The sequence below is a fragment of the Ascidiella aspersa genome, chromosome 9 (genome assembly GCF_963924565.1).
Source record: "Ascidiella aspersa chromosome 9, kaAscAspe10.2, whole genome shotgun sequence".
NCBI lineage: Eukaryota > Metazoa > Chordata > Ascidiacea > Phlebobranchia > Ascidiidae > Ascidiella > Ascidiella aspersa.
The window spans coordinates 12,926,038-12,942,760 of NC_139455.1; the positions used below are offsets into that span (position 1 = coordinate 12,926,038).

General features: G+C 34.7%; 1 protein-coding gene across 1 annotated transcript in view; it reads right to left on the bottom strand.

Annotated features, from left to right (window-relative positions):
* The window catches only part of LOC146133049 (voltage-dependent calcium channel type A subunit alpha-1-like), a 75,304-nt gene that overhangs the window by 38,860 nt on the left and 19,721 nt on the right, over positions 1 to 16,723 (bottom strand). The window contains exons 4-11 of the mRNA XM_083397456.1: positions 16,092 to 16,321; positions 9,723 to 9,992; positions 8,233 to 8,338; positions 8,016 to 8,155; positions 7,166 to 7,266; positions 4,722 to 4,874; positions 2,241 to 2,461; positions 1,668 to 1,771 (exon numbers count right to left, since the gene is read on the bottom strand). Coding sequence (XP_083253582.1) covers positions 1,668 to 1,771; positions 2,241 to 2,461; positions 4,722 to 4,874; positions 7,166 to 7,266; positions 8,016 to 8,155; positions 8,233 to 8,338; positions 9,723 to 9,992; positions 16,092 to 16,321 — 1,325 coding nt within the window. The remainder of the gene's footprint in view (positions 1 to 1,667; positions 1,772 to 2,240; positions 2,462 to 4,721; positions 4,875 to 7,165; positions 7,267 to 8,015; positions 8,156 to 8,232; positions 8,339 to 9,722; positions 9,993 to 16,091; positions 16,322 to 16,723) is intronic.

The window sequence follows — 16,723 nt, forward strand, 5'->3', positions numbered from 1 at the left end:
CCTTAGGTTTAAGACAAGTGTCACTAAAAAGTATAGATTGTTTTTCGTCAAAGTCTCATTTTTAACGCAGGGCAAATGAATGCGAAATGAAAAAAAAAACAAAAAAAAAAATTATATGCGACACGTAAAATTATGACGACACGTTTCTCAAGCAAAGGTAAAAGTTGTATTTCAAGACTCATTTGTTAATAAAATTAAAGTTATTCGTTAATTTAAAACAAAGCAAAGCTTCCTTTTTACCCATGCATGAAAACTAAAATAAGGCGGCCCAGACCCAATACGTTAGTGGAAAACGTTCCACTTTGCTATTCTATTTCTATGGCGTATAATGGGCGGTACTTTCGGACTCGTGTTTGTATAGTTTTATATGTTAGGTTTCCGAGTACGACACTGAGATACAAAAATGGATAAAATTTACTTGCACATTGATATGGGTTCGAAGTGTATTTATAATTGTCTCCGGGCTTCTGCTATGATATAAAGGTAAAAAAAGCATTAATGCATAGTCGTGATACCCTAATCGCTTGGAAACCAGATTTGTTGTGAGATAAATAGAAAATTGTGACTGGTACCGATTAAACGTAAAAAAAGTTGTTTTAAAAGAAAAAAAATTGTTTTTTCATGAATATTCACATGTCCTGCATCTAGATTATTGCATACGCTCAAGTTATCTGTCTTTGTGTACGTTTACCGTGTTAATTTCTCTGACTATTAGACAATATCTTGAAAAGCGGATGTAAAACCTTTTCCAAACAACGCGGCACCTACCAGCATGCTGATCTCGGGCACACCTGTTGCGACGCACTGGTTTAGACTAGCATTATACAGTAAGAAAGCTGTGAATAATTTTGGTTTATATCGCTCGGTCTGAGTTAGGAAGAAATACGTTATGTAGGGTAAACACTGCTTTATTTAAATAGGAATAACTATTAACATTATTTCGTACATGTTACGTGTATATGCCAAACAACGATCCTTAACAACTCGTTCCGAGAAAGATTCTTGCCTAAGAATTCGTTCTGGGCAATTTTGCTTAGTTTGTAACCTTATCATTTCTAATTTAACTAAATCCTAATAACCGGAGTAATTCACGTATTGGGTTTAATATCGCTGTATAACTCCAAATACTGTCACAACGGTCTTCTAGTTTGTGGACATTTTAGCCAAGAAAAGGTACTGAATTTAATTTACATATGTTATGTGTTAAAAAAGTTTATACATCGCCGTTGTAAAGACACTAAACAATACTTTTCTAAAGCGTTAACTGAAAATAAACTTTACTACAGCAAAATGAAGGAAAATATTTGGCGTATTTGAAAGTTCCGTAGAGTGATCTACTAACTTACGCGGCTAAAACTCCAAAGATCAGATTTAAGAGACCAAACGAACCAAGCAATATAATGCATACAAAAAACATGTAGCATATGATAGTGTTTGGGGGGTCCCCACCCTCGCTGTCAGCACCCTGTTTCAAAGGACAAAACAGCTTTTGAGAAATGAAATGTTCTGGACCATTACGAATTTTCTCTGAGGTGACCTGCATAGCTAAAATTGATTGGTTGCGATTTTAGGGATATGATCATAAAACACAACAAAGCGTACAACGTCATAGACCATTAGGACATCTGCACAAATGTGAAAAATCCCATGCGGCACCCTGAACTTACCCACTGAGTACACCAAGGACCAGGTTTAACATAAAGAAGGAGCCCACAATAATAAGCATCATAAAATATGCCCAATTTAGCGAGTTTCCGATTGCATCGTCCGCCTGCCACAACGATTAATATTGATTTATAAATTCGCGGTGAAATATTGATATTGAGGATGATTTGCCTAACGCATTTGTTTAACTAGAATATACTTCAAATCAAATTTGACAATTGACTATCACAAAAATAGTCAAGGTCCAAATTACTATTCTAAACAAAATTATGATTAAATGTCATCAATTTGTATTTTACTAAGACAACGGTATTAACTAAGTATATGTTTTTACGAAAGATTCAGTGTACTTTTGAACATATGAGAGGTATTATTTTTTAACAATTAGATGTTTTTTTTCAATTTATCCAGAGGACATGAAATATGTTATTATCATAATGTTCATTAGCACATCAATATCAGTCCATTATTATTTAGAGCTTGGCGACTCAAATATAAGATTGGTTAGAGATAAAAGTACGACAAAAAATATTTTATCTAGACACAATATTAACTGCAATGCATTCTTAGCTTACGTAGTACAATATGTCGGTCCATCCCTCCATGGTGATGCACTGAAAAACAGTTAACATGGAAAATATAATATTGTCAAACGTAGTGATTCCAAAGTTTGGACCCAGAGCCCATTCTCCACAGTAGGTTCCATTTGGACACAGATACGGTGATGTGGCATCCAGAGAATCTCCGATTCGTTCATCATTGCCAGAGCAAATCTGGTTTTCACGTAATATCTCACCTGGAGAGGTAAATATATATTAAACAAATGCTTTTATAATGTATGTTAAATTAATTTTTTAAATACAATCTTTTTAGAATTACGAAAACAAAACATTTATTTTACCTTTTGCAATATTCCTGGTGTAGCTAATCTAAAACTTATTTTAGGCTTTTTCCGAAATCATTGTTTTACAAAAATTAGATTATCATTTCGAAACAGTTTTAAACAAACCCTAAGGAGTTGTTGAAACATCTTTCATTTAAAAAAATATTGAAGATTTTACTTTCAACTTAAGAATCGCACTAGGGGAGGCAAAAGCGTTGATTTTTGAAAATATAGGTGTTGGAATGGCCTAAGTATTTTATACCCAGCTTAAAATATAAAGGGGTTTTAAACAAAACGACCCATCTCTCAAACGCAAGGTATGTATTTTTGAGAGACAGTCGTCGAACAAAAAAAAATGAAGGTTAAATGCAGCGAAGGACTGTTGTTATAGCAGACTAACAGTTTAGATCAGTGCTCCGCAACCTTTTGTCACTTGCGTCACACCAACAGGGTTTAAAATTTTCGTCGGCATACCCACAAATTATACTTAAATCGCCGATTAACACATGGGCTGATAACTATTGCAAGAGCGAATGAGTGTTTATGGCTACATGCGCAGAAGGCGCTAAATTTCCACGTATTATATTGTCATATCTTGCTATTTTTGGCTTTTAATGTCCAAAACCAAGCCACTCATATAATCATGTAACTTGCCTCTTCCCTCACGATGGCAAATCAGATCATTTCAAATGCTTCCAAATGAAATTGAGAAGATGAAACTCACTCGAACATTATATTTTGTATTTTAATGTTCGAATTGTCTTTTGAAACACCAACAAAAAATAAATTGGTGGAACACCAATTAGGACAAAAAATTACAATGTAAAAACAACTAAAATGCTACCCTATTTTACAAAGCTACATGGGTTTTGAATGGATGATAATCTCCGGAGTTTAGCTTCTGTACAAAGGTTAAAAACGATTGTTGTATAACGTATAGTGGGTGTTAGACATGCTTATAGCTCGGTAGTTGAGTTTGTTTCAAAATTATTTCCAAATTACGATTTTTGCGGTTGAAAGTCATGGGTTTTAAAAAACGTTTCTGGTATGGTCTCGCGGCGCAGCAGTGTTCCGCGAAAAGCACTGGTTTAGACCAGGTGTCTGGCAACAAAACACGTTTATTGAGTTAATTTCTACTACAATAAATTTGCTGTTGCTACCAGGCATATTTTCTAGAATGTTGTTTTATCGCTGTGTAGTTTGTACGTGTCTCGCACATTTTTATCTCCTTTTTTCTTCTGTTAAAAGTACAAAAAATAGGCATATTTGTTTGTCAGATACAGATCATGAGTATTATAAGGTTTCTTAACTTTAGTTAATAAGAAACTAAGATAACAAAAAATGTACGATTTAACTTGGGCCTTATGCCGAAAGGCGTACAATATTTCTTTTGTAACGATTAACAAAAAAACGCAAAATGCAAATATCGAGGACATTTTAGCATTTTTCATAGTATTCAAAGTACCATACATTTTTTGTTTTCAGAGAAAAGGACAAATCCTTCTTAAAGAGGCAGCCCTAAAATCAGGGGGTACGATAATGTAGGGTAAATCAATTTTTAGCAAAGTATTACATTTTTTATGTGTTTTTGACAAGACTTAAAACTAATTAAAAACTAAAAGTACCATCATCAGCTAATTTGCAGATTACTTCAAATAAATCGTGTAGAACAAGGCGATATTTTTTCAAGCGCCCAGGCTATACTTTTGTCAACTTTAGCTATGAAAATACAAATTTTATTAAATTTTTTGTCCATCATTTTTTTGTTCGAAGATAAACCTTCCTGTCATATAGGGAGATGCATAGTGGTTAGGGAGATACATATAGATTAAAACAAATATTTACATATAGCAGGCGTGATATTGGAAACCATACTGACTAAGCAGCCAAGCGCAAAAATAAATATAGCGAATATAGACAAGGAAATCAAGTGCCAGAATACAGTTGAATCACATCATTCCCCTGGTCAAAACAAGTTTTAAGCCGCGCGCTATAGGACCGCATCCTGTTTAGTTGTAAACTACCCTAAGAGTGTGGATTAGTAGTTTGGGATAACATGTTGGTAGATTGATAGTTATTTACGTATATGTATAGTTTTGGTTATTTTTTATGTGGTTACCTCTAAAAAACGACTCATTGAACCTCTACGCGCCAAAGGAAAAACAAATCTTACCACTTGATTGTATGTAGCAGGTTTTGTGAAACTTGCCGATGTACAGTTCCAGCCCAACAATGGAGCAGACCACGATAAAAAACAGTAGCAATACAGCAATTTGCAACAGAGGCACCATTGCTTTCATAATTGACTTGAGAACAACTTGTAGACCTGAAATGTTCGTGTTATGCGTTAAGTATTTAATTTGCAGACGATATGCATCGACATCTTTTAAATTCCTAAGTGTGCTGCAAAACTTAACTTTTCCTGTTATATTTAGACAAAGACCATATGATTTTACTATTAATATAATTAAAATTAAAATGATCTGTATAATGCAAGAAGTGTTTTCAGGGTAATCGAAACATAGAACAGAAAGGGCAAATAGGCGCTTAGATTTAAGACTGGCACATTACGAACATACAAAAGTTTATTTATGTCACAATAACCAAGTGTATAACGGCAAGTTGCGAATAGATTGCTCGGTTTAATGGCATATCCATTGCCATTTTAGAATAAATGGCCTCACAGTAAAACAGCGCAATCACAGTAATACAGCGCAATATATGTCACGCCTGCCACGGTGTACACGGCGCCTTTTGGAGGAAAATTTAAATTTTTTAACGGAGAAAAACTTACTGAAATGAGTAAACTCTTTGTATTTTACTGTAAACGTAGGAAAACTAATATAGTTTCGGAGGATAGTCTGGTGCAATCCTGCTGACATCACTGTACAACAGGCCTGCACAGTACACAACATACGGCCCGCACAACATTTTTAATGCGGTCCGCGTGCGGTGTATTACCATTTTTCGGTTTATACTTCTAATTTAAAAGTGAGACTTGCTTGTATATTGCGCAATCGCGCATAACTTTTGTAATGATTGGTGAAATTATTAATGCGCATAGTTAAGTCACCGTATGCTATTAATTAGTTCGTTAATAGACCAACCAGACAGGCCACGGCCTCCCTCTTCATTTGCGTATATTATTATTTGTCCGATTTAACTCTATCCGTTTTTGTGATGTAGTTGTTTCAGGATAAGCAAATTTATTCACCCTAAAAGCGCTATGCAGAGCTTACTATGGCATGTTGGTACATAAACTCCATAGTGTAATTCCTGTTAATAATAAATGCTGTTATTTTAAACAATATGTGATATTTATTTTATGTACCTAAATTTATGTACGGTACCACATATTTTTTCCACAGAAAGTTATGACGATTAAAGTAAAATAAATGCAATGTTTGGAGCTCTTTGCGGAATTTAGAGATTGGATTTCATTAACATATTTGCACAATTCGATCGAAAAACTGGTGTTTTTACATTTAATTTTTTTTTGATGTTTTTTTGAGGCCGTAACCTCGTAACGTCATCCTTGAAAATGTTAAATCCTGGACCCGCCCATGGCTCACAAATGATAGGTAATATGGAGTTTTAACAAACTATGTTTTTTCAAAAACCATTGTAATACACTGTTCTGATCTTTTTTTAAGCAGCCATGTTACACCACAGTGTGTAAACCAGTTAATAGTCACATTTAATAAGCGGTAATAGAAAATAATACTGTTTTTTTAGGAAAAAATTATTTTTTTTGTTTTAGTTTTTCATAACTCGGCGATATCATATTTGAAATAACATGCACGTTACCTAGGTTATATAATTTCAGTAGACGCTATGCGGCCGCTTAATTTTAATTTGCGTGTAGCAGCCTTTGTACTATTTTGAGTTGTTCAGGCCTGGTGTAGTGGTGTATAGTGTGTCGTTTTCTACCACATTTAGGTCAATGATTAGGGAATATAAGTACAAAAGATTAATAACGCTTAAAAGAATAGTAAAAGAATTGGCATAATGTATTACGAATCAGTCACGAAAAATGTCAGTTTAAAATATATATTCGTGTTAACAAAACTTGATACTAAATAAAGTAAAAAACATTTTGTTTTTCAGTAAGAGCGCGCCTTTCTTGGTAAACATTCACCCCTCTTCAGTGGGCGCGCCCCCCACTTTAAGAACCGATGTACTATATGTTATGTGCCGTGAAATAGGTAATGATTAAAGTGACGCAATTTTGGTTTTATTTGGCTAGCGCTGCTATTGATGTATATGCTGTATTCTTTGAATTTATCAACTCAATTATTTTCTTCTAAATTTATTATTTTCGTAAAGTGTTTAAAAACTGTACAAACTTTTGGACAACTCAGAATACACAGTAAGACTGGACTAAAACAGCTTTTGTTTTTATGGTAACAGTTATTTAAAATGTCTTATTAACAGTTATAGGATAATATAAGCTAAATGTATAAGTTCTGCACACGGTAGAAGTACTATTACAGATTTGAAGAGAAAACACAAATACCCAGTAAACTAGGTTCTTGATTAAACTTAACCAGGATCTACTAAACGCCATGTCGCTTCAACGAAGAAACTATTGCTAAACAAACATATGTAAAACATTACTTGGAATTCCTGATACGAGTTTAAGCGGTCGCAAAACTCTGACTGCTCTCAAAGTTTGAAATCCCGATCCCGTAGGTGAAACGTTGAAGTACGTTACGCATCTAAAACAAACAAACATTTTTTTACAATTTACTAATCTTAAACGGAAGGAATTTAACCGTGGTAAAATGAGATTTAGTTCCAAATTGACAGGTTAAATTTTAAACGAAACCTCATGTAACTCATATTTGTAAAAAGGCCTACAATGGGCCTGGTCGCACTTTTTATTCACAATTTTTTGTTTTGATTCCAAACGAATAGAAAATAAAAACTGACCATTTATAACCAGTGACAGCACCAACCAATATTTAATAGAAATAACAAAAATAATGATTTCTTTTTTTAATTCATGTCCGAGTAACTCTCCTTAAAAACAGCAAATGAACTCTTAAAACAAGAGTATGATTTTGGTTCGGGTATTTCGTAAAATAAACTATTTTAAAGATTCAGCGGAACATATGTCATTGGTTTCATCAGTTCATACATAATTTAGACAACGAATAAAGGGCTTCTGAGTAGGGCGGTCCCCAGACAATTCTGTCACGCACGTTAGAGGCCTTTTAATCGTACCGCGAACTGCGACCAATGGCTTTTGCACACTCCCGTGGCTTTACTCAACATAATAGGATTTTCTTGTTACATACATTATTTGTAAGTTGAACAAAATATAACGTGTACATTACAGTTAATTTTTTTTCAACTTAATCTTTGGTTTAGTCACCACTTATTTGTAGTCGACCTATCAACGAGAACTTGAATATCGTAGTTTAGTGATAGCATGACATTATTTTAAGGAACAACGCTTACTGACCCCGTCACCACAACGATAAAATCCATTATATTCCAACCATATCGTAGATATGATTCTTTGTGAAAGAAAAAACCAAGGGCTACAATTTTTACGAAAGCTTCCACGACGAATATGCATAAGAAGTAGGGTTCCGTTACATCCTGAAAACAAATGTTGCGCGTTACAGAACTCTCTGCGCAATAATACTGTTCAAATATCAGTACAGGATTCCACTTACTAATTGCAAGGTCCGGGGTGTTTTATCTCCATAAGGCAAGTGCTCTTCCAAGGCAAGAACAATACAATTGGCCACGATTGTTGCAAGAATTAGATATTCGAATGGAGTGCAAATTTACGTTAAGAAAACTTGCTGTAATTGCTTATAAAGTGTTATAGTAAAATGTGAGTTTACAAACCAATAGACCAAACGCCTAAAATAGCAAATATATGGAGTCCTAGTTTTTATATATTATTGAAACAAATATTTGCATTGTAGCTTTACTACATGTTCAACTTTCACCATTAATCGATCGTTTAAAGTGGTTTAAATATAAACAAATACTGTTTTTGCTAAAACATTAGAAGGTTATTCGACCTCGGTGAAATTAAACGCGTTGTCACGCTTTTGGTGGTTTAAGCATCTTCATAAATTATTTATATGATATTGCATTATGTGTTAAGTATAACGATTCTAGTATATATTGCAGACTCACATTGAACTATATATACGAACAAGACTCACATTGAACTACGGCCTTTTTTAACACCAATGGTATAGCGATTCTAATATTAGGGTTGGGGTTGTAGGGTGGAGAGTCGTTCTACAATTGAACAAACTTTGGCGGCATATTAATTTTTATGTTAGACAGGCGATGGGCCCCAAGACCTCTATTGGTGGTTTTACAAAAGCTCAAAAATAAAAATAAACTCACTCCAAATAAATAGGTTTCGCAAAAATGTAGAAAAACAATTCTGTTGGTCCTTGTTTGGTTGTAAGATAATAGTTAAAAAAATGAAGTTGACAGGTTGGAATAAAAATGTATAAGACACCAACTTATAAGTTTTCAAAACGTTTTGCGTTTTGCTCGCTTTGTGAAAACAGTTTGTTACTCGTCGTAGTCGAAAATATATATTATGAAATCTGTACGCTATATAAACGGAGACTGGGTTACAACTCACACGGTATTTGTTTTTGTGGCAGCGGCTTCAATCGCGCGGCCAATGCGAGTTTAAATACATCTAAACTAATTAAAAAATATTTAATTCTACAGATGAACAGATTTCATGACCGGTAATTATTGTCATCTCATAATTTCTATTGGCTGAAAACAAACTAAAAAAAACATCCAAAAATAATATTCGCTAACCTTACAGTCCCTCTTGAAATCCTGAACAGACAATCAATAAATACCATCTGCTAAAGAGCGTCCTGGATGTTATTAATATACGCGCTTATCACCCGCACCCTAACTCAAATAATATGTGTTCGTTTGATAGTCATTTGAACGTGTGACAGGATTGTAGAAGAGCGCCAAAAGATGACTTTCATTTTAAATAATTATATTCGAAACTCTGAAATTGGTAAAAAGTACATTTATTGTTTTAACCAAATAAGATTGAGCCCAATTTGGAAATCTCCCAGCTTTGGTCCGCTGTATAAAATTATAAATCTTTTTTATATACCAGTAATCTACAACACGTTATATTTAAAATACTGAAAAAGGATATGGCCACTCAATTATACGTTTTGCCAGTTTTCTGACAGGATTGTCAACTCCCAGAAGAAACAAAGAGCGATTGGCTGTTAAGCAGTTTTGTTGCTTTGGTATTGGGTTGTAGTACGACATTGTCCTGGCCTGTTGGGCCAAGGTCATCTTGTATGGGGCTCCATGTGGCCGTCCACTTTTTCCCCTTTGCTTAGGACCGCCTTGATTATGGAAGCCCTGACCACCTCCACGTGCTCTCTTTGTGAAGTTTTCGTCCGTGAATCGTGCCATCCTAAGATTTGTGAACGGCAACTGATTAAAATGACTTTGACATTACTCAGTTGAAGTAGAAAAACAAATTATCAAAAACAAACCAACACTATGAACACTGGCCAGCTGGAAATAGGAATTGTATGTAAGAACTGCGAGCTATGGGCTGCTCTACGAAACTCCATAAACATCTCGTTTCGGGTTGACTTAAATACCTGGGCTTACTAAAAGCATAAACTCGTAAAACTGGTTCTCGTTGCTTTGGAGCAAAATTATTGAATCCTTAAATATTAAAACAAACATTATAAACTGCTACAGTACAAGTGGTTTCCTACTAAAATAATTTACAGTGTGGAAATGCCCTTAATTAACATAATTTGCTAGGAAGAGAAAACGTTGTGGAAACCAAAAACAACAAATAAACCAAACCTATATTATACTTTACTGTGACATAACTAGACATCAAAAATTCATTCTGTGTATTTAATTTCTCGCTTTTAACAATAAAGGAAAAAACGATTAAAACACTGTTCTGTATTACTATATTTCTACAAGTAACGCTTGACACATAGACCGACTGTCGTAACGCAGTTTTCTTCTCAGCAGCCAACACTGTACAAATGACAGAAAAATCTATTTTTTCAGTCGAGCTTAGTTGATAAATTATTCAAGAAGAGTTACGCCCGGGGAATGCACCAACAGGCCAACTGTCACATGATGAAACGCTACGGAAAGAGGGTTTTGCTAAAGTACCACTCGCACACTGTTTAAGTGATAAGGTATAGGCTAGTGTTTTTTTAAGGTGTTTTGCGGGACCGAAACGGTCCCCCAAATTTCTCCAGCGGTTTCCCAAATTTTGGACTTGCAACTTTTTGGTATTTAAATGAAACACTTGCGGTCTCTTAAAACTACTTAGCGGTCACCCAAACCAAACCTTAAAAAACCCTGGGTATAGGTATGAGAATGAAAACAAAACTAATTTATGAAAAAAGTCACTATTCGTCCATAATTATTTCTTGCATATGACTCATCAAAAACCTATATAAAAATTAAAAAAAAACAGCATACACAGTTTAGCCTTACAGTAAGTCGCATATTATACTGGAGTCGCGTTTTCGCAACACGTCGGTAATAAAGGCCTGGACAGCAAAGTAGCCTAAGTGCTCTGAATTATTAATGTTGTTTAGAAACTAGAGGCAATAGCAAGATGGCTCGAAAACTTGTAGTTAAACTTTGATTCATGTGTCTACTGAAATTAAACTCAAGCAAGTATGTATACACAAATCAAGATAAAACAAGCATAAGTTTAGTAAACAAACACAATCATCCTATCATAATAAGCCTAAAATACAACAGTTAAACTTAGGTAATATTTTTTCTACAGCACATCTGTGGTGCAAGAAATCATACTAAATCAGTTACGGTATTTAACTTTAAACATGGTTGTATTTCGCACAGATAAATCTAGGAAATATAGGCCTATTATCGAAAACAGATATTAACTTTGGTGCTAGTAAAACAGGAAAAAAATATAGTTCTTTTGGATATGCAACAACAAACAACACATCTAACAGTCCTAAATTTGCTAGTGGTAACGTTGTTTCGAAAATTAAGTGAGCAGTTGTTTCAATTGCAAATTAATTCTTACGTGTCACTCCAATAACTATTCGACAAATTTCAGTGATTTTCGTTTCTCTCGAACTATAAGCTTGAAAAATGTATTTAGGTAAGAATTTAATATGTTTGAGAACTATAGTTGTTCGTCTTGCCGAAATTAAACAATTATTAAGAGTTACAACGTTTGATGCCCATATCTTTGGACTGTGTAGGCCAACGGTTTATAACCGTTTGACACTTTGACCGGTAAAAGTACAAAATTCCTTTCACAGACGGATAAGCAGAATTTCAAAGCCACGATCCTTAACGAAGCTAATGGCTAGTAATTCATGAACAACCCTTACATAGAAGTATTATACAGGGTCGCTAAACCATCTGGAAAATCAATTATGAAATTAGGAATTTTAGGGAAAATACTTATGTTAGCACATGCAATCCTAGAATGGAGCATCACAAATATTGTAACTTTTTCTGGTGGGCGGCCGAATTTCCTTTCAAATTTCCTGATATTTATGGGTTAATCAGTCACAATAAAGCTTTCTCTATACTTTACTCGTGCGGTTTAAAAACAGCCAAACGCTAGAGTTAATGTGCTTGACATATTACACAAACATTAAATTCAGTTATGCAAACTTGTAAGGAGAAGTATAAGAATACATAAAAAAACAAGTTGATTTTTAATTTAGAACTTTTTCGTGCAAAGCCACTTTTTTTTGCATCAACGCAGAAAATACAGCTTGCCAAAACTGCCCCTATCAAGAAAACCGCGCACCAGTGGTTTAGGCAAGAAATTCAAAAAAGGTAAAAATAAATGATCCACCAGTTTAAAAAACAACACATTGTTGTATTGAAGAGTGCTCGGCTATAGTCAGTCTCTTGTTATAAGCTTTTTGGTTTTGCTGAACGCAAATCAATTGCTGTTAGGCTATCGGGAAATGCAAAACACTGGAAAATGCTTTATTGATATTGTTGGAATATTAAAAAGAGACTATAAAAATCCCTTTTAAGGAAACACAAAACGGTGGTTATTTTAGGATGAGAACTGGAAAGGTTTAGAGAATGGGCAAAAAACTTTAAATTGACCTAGAATATTATGCTAAAATAGAAAATGGGAAAAAATCAGTCAAGCCTATATACTGTTTCATAAATTTGTCGAATTCAGAGATATAAATTATACCTGAAAAATTAGACTTGTTTTTGCTTAGTCACCGCCCTTCTTCTCAACGATACAAACCAACAGCGCATTAGAAATAGTAATTTACGTATAAATTTTACCATGCTTATTACTATACTTGCGAAATGCTTATAGCACTAAACTTTTGCCAACAGCGAATAAATCCAAGTAATAATCCTGTAACTATTAAATGTTCTCAAAGGACCTGTTGAACTGCCGCTGAGGTACTGCGTATTACACAAAAGTTTAGTCTGGATATTTCACAAATATTACCAACTTGACTAAAAGTTGTTGAAATATACTTATTTCAGTTTTATCTCGCAACAACAAGTATTTTGTGGCTTACGGTGTACGTTCACGCATTTCAACTAAATCCAAGTGTAAGATGACAATAAATTCAATACGTTTAAAGACGCATTAAGTATAACACACTGAACATATACAACTGAACAAATGTTAAAGCTCATGGCCGATCGAAATAAAGAAACGTATACCCATGTAATTAGAAGTATAAGCAGTAGGTCATATTACAGGCACCAGTCCTAATGAATACGATCGATAAAATTCGAAAGAAATGCTTACTTGCAATTCAAACAACTGTGTTGTGCAGGTGGCACTGGTCGACGGGTTCTTTCAGATATCGATATATTATTATAATTATACCGTGAATGCTAACGTAACAAAGCGGCGGACGGAAACAACCCCTAGCTAAATTATTTCAAACCAAGTCAAAAAACACTTTATTTGTTGTTGTTTTTTTGATACACACTACTTTATTTGTTTTGTTTTTTATACACGTATCTGTTGTTGTTTTGAGTTACTATCGAATAGTTAACCCCTGCAGACCGGCCACACACTGCACGAATATTATGTGCAATTTTAGTACGCTATTTTCGCTTTGGAAAAGGGTGTTCACCATAAAAGCGCGGTAAGTAGCTCATGACACTCTATAACTCTAAATTCAATTTCATGCCTACCTCTAAAATAAAGTTAATGCCGATGACATAACTTAGAGTGTAAGAATCACACAACTTTTAGTGGTTTTGTTCTTATGGTTCTTCTTGGTTAAAGGTAGAAGTTTACATTAATGATGTAAGTATTGTTTAGTGTTCTGCAAAGTAAAGTGTTTGTCTGTTTCTAAACAACACGAGCAAAGTTTTACAGAAAGTTTTTTGCTATACTTTGGAAACAATCAACGGACTTACCTATTTAGATGTACTTTTACAACGCTGTAGTCAAGGTTTACTTACCAAAGTTTTCCGTAAACCGATTCACTCGGGTACTTATGTCAACTGGTCCAGTTTTATTCCCTTAATATACAAACGGAATTTAGCTAACGCTTTTAACCAGGGCGTATAACATCGCCAGTTCATATAAAATCATGCACGCTGAGTTTGCCACAATAAAGAACATGTTGTTGGGCAGTGGATATCCCAGTACATTGGTAGACCGTTCTATTTCACAATTCCTTAATATTCGCCACCATAAAAAGGATCCGGAAATTACGCCGGTTGCAGATGTGCGCTTTAGCGTAATGAAACTTCCATTTGTCGGACCTGTTTCACAGCACATAAGACGAGAACGAGAACAAAGCTGGCCTCCTGGTTTGCCCTAAAACATTCACCATCGCTACTCCACAAAACCAACGTGGTGTACCGACTGCGATGCAGCTGCAACCACACATATATCGGCCAAACGCAACGCAACCTAAAGACGCGTATGAAATAACACCAGTCGTCACCTAAGTCGGAAGTTTGTGCCCATTTGCTCGCGAATCCTACACATAAGGTTAATTCAACAAACCGGAACTATTGGGTTCGCGGCATGACAAATATCGCCTTTTTTGCTGGAGTCGCTGATGATCCAACATCACAAACCAGAACTTAATATAGATACAACCTCGACACCCTCATATCTTTTTAATACCTAGCGGTACGCACTGACGCATACATCGCCCTTTTTCGCTGCTATTTTTTGTCCTTTTTTGCTTTCTTTTTACGTTTTATCGCTTTTATCTTCACTTGATTTTTACACTGATGATGGCATGAGTTATTGCTGAAACGTCTGTAAATTGCGAAATGTCGATTTTATCGAATATTATGGCTTTGATATTTTTATTAAAATTACTAAAAAAAAACGTGTATTGTGTTCCAAAGCTTTTTGCTACATTACTGTAAAATATTATTTCATAAAATTCAGCAGATTTGCAAGGGAATTCTGCTAACCAACAGATAGGTTATCTTAATTATGGTGCCTCTAACCAGGATTATGCCAAACATATTTTCCCAAAAACTTTGCGAAGTTTATAGATTGCGTAGTAACCCTGTATAATATATTTTGTCCTTTGTGGGGTATTATTTACTAGCCCTAGTTATCTCAGTGTAGAATCGTGCCTTCGAAACTGTGGTTATCATTTCGTGAAAGGATTTTTCGATTTTTAGCGGTCCTCAAATGTCAAAAGGTATTACATGTATTCAATTCAATGAGCTAGAAATTACAATAGCCGAAGAATAGTCATTGTTTCAAGAAACCAGCATAGGTGAACTTGGAAGAAAACATTTTTTTAAACTGGTTTAGCAACTTGGCATACCTATAAAATGATAGATACAACATAATATATTTAGGCATACATCGTCGTACGTTTAAGCTAAATCACAAGCCACATTTTGCCGCTAAAGCTTGACACGTGACACGCCATAATCTATCCAAATTACTTTGGGGTAATTTAGGACAAAAGTGAGAAATTTAAACAAAGTTAGCACGCAAAACTGTGCTTGAGCAACAATACGTTAATCTAGCAATTTGATTTCTGCGCAGTTGATGAACCGCGTAAATATTTGTATGACTTACTCAATAAATAAAAACTTCGCATGACTTGCTGCTGCGCGCTTAAACATCCCGAAATCGGTTAAAATAACACCAGTTACATTTAATTTCTACAGTACCCAAAAAAAATGTAAACTGATGTTTACCGAAAACTTGCAAAGATCATTCCTATTTTATTTGCGTTAAAAATCTTCAAGTTGTGTTAAAACTGATAGAAATAAACCGCCACCCTTTATATTTGTTGCCCACAACAAAGTATAATTTATTGTTTTAATTTCTGAGGTATTATATTATGTCATTGATAGTCGACTTACGCAGCGTTCAAGATGTTTATTTATAATAAAATATAGAAATGCGATTATGTTGTAGTTAACGTTATACTTGGGGGTTATACGCTAGCTGTCGAAATAGACATACTGTCTGTCTAGGGGTCGAATAAACATACTGTCATGGCCAAATTTAGTTTGAAATCTTAGGTTACATCACAATATAAAAATGTCTTACTTCAGTTTTTCATGAGCAGCGAGCATATCTTTGTGTCCATCGACCACGGCGCCTCGACGATGCCCTCTGTTGGTGGTTGGCACTTTTATGGTTCCAGTTTCATGATGTTTTGAGGAAGTTTGAATAACATCAGAATTCCAGCTTGTAGCCTCAGATACAATGTAATCTACCTCTAGGTGGTGCGGCTGTATTCCAAAATGATTGTACACATCCCTTCTATTAGTTTCGGTCTGTAAAAAACAAGTTTAACTTTATAAACAAATATGTTAAAATGTAATTAACACTTAAAATTCTCATATAGATAAAAATCCGAGCCGCACTCGGGACTCGACGGGTCGTTTTCTTTGGCTGAAATCTGACATGGGATTTAGGTCTAGTGCGGGGTTCTTAAATTTTGGGGCCGCACCCAGCTTGACACAATTTATCCAAACTCGCGCCCCTATGCGATATGTTTAATAGACAAAATGATCAGCATTATACCGGCAGTGTTTTCAGAGGAATATAAAAGTTGGACAGATAGTGCAGTAAAGCGTTTAAATGTAAAACCTGCAAATTATGCGAAATGTTTTCTTTAGCTAAATGTTAAATTGACAAAGTAAATATTTAATCGAACATTCAAGTTGGTGGATTGC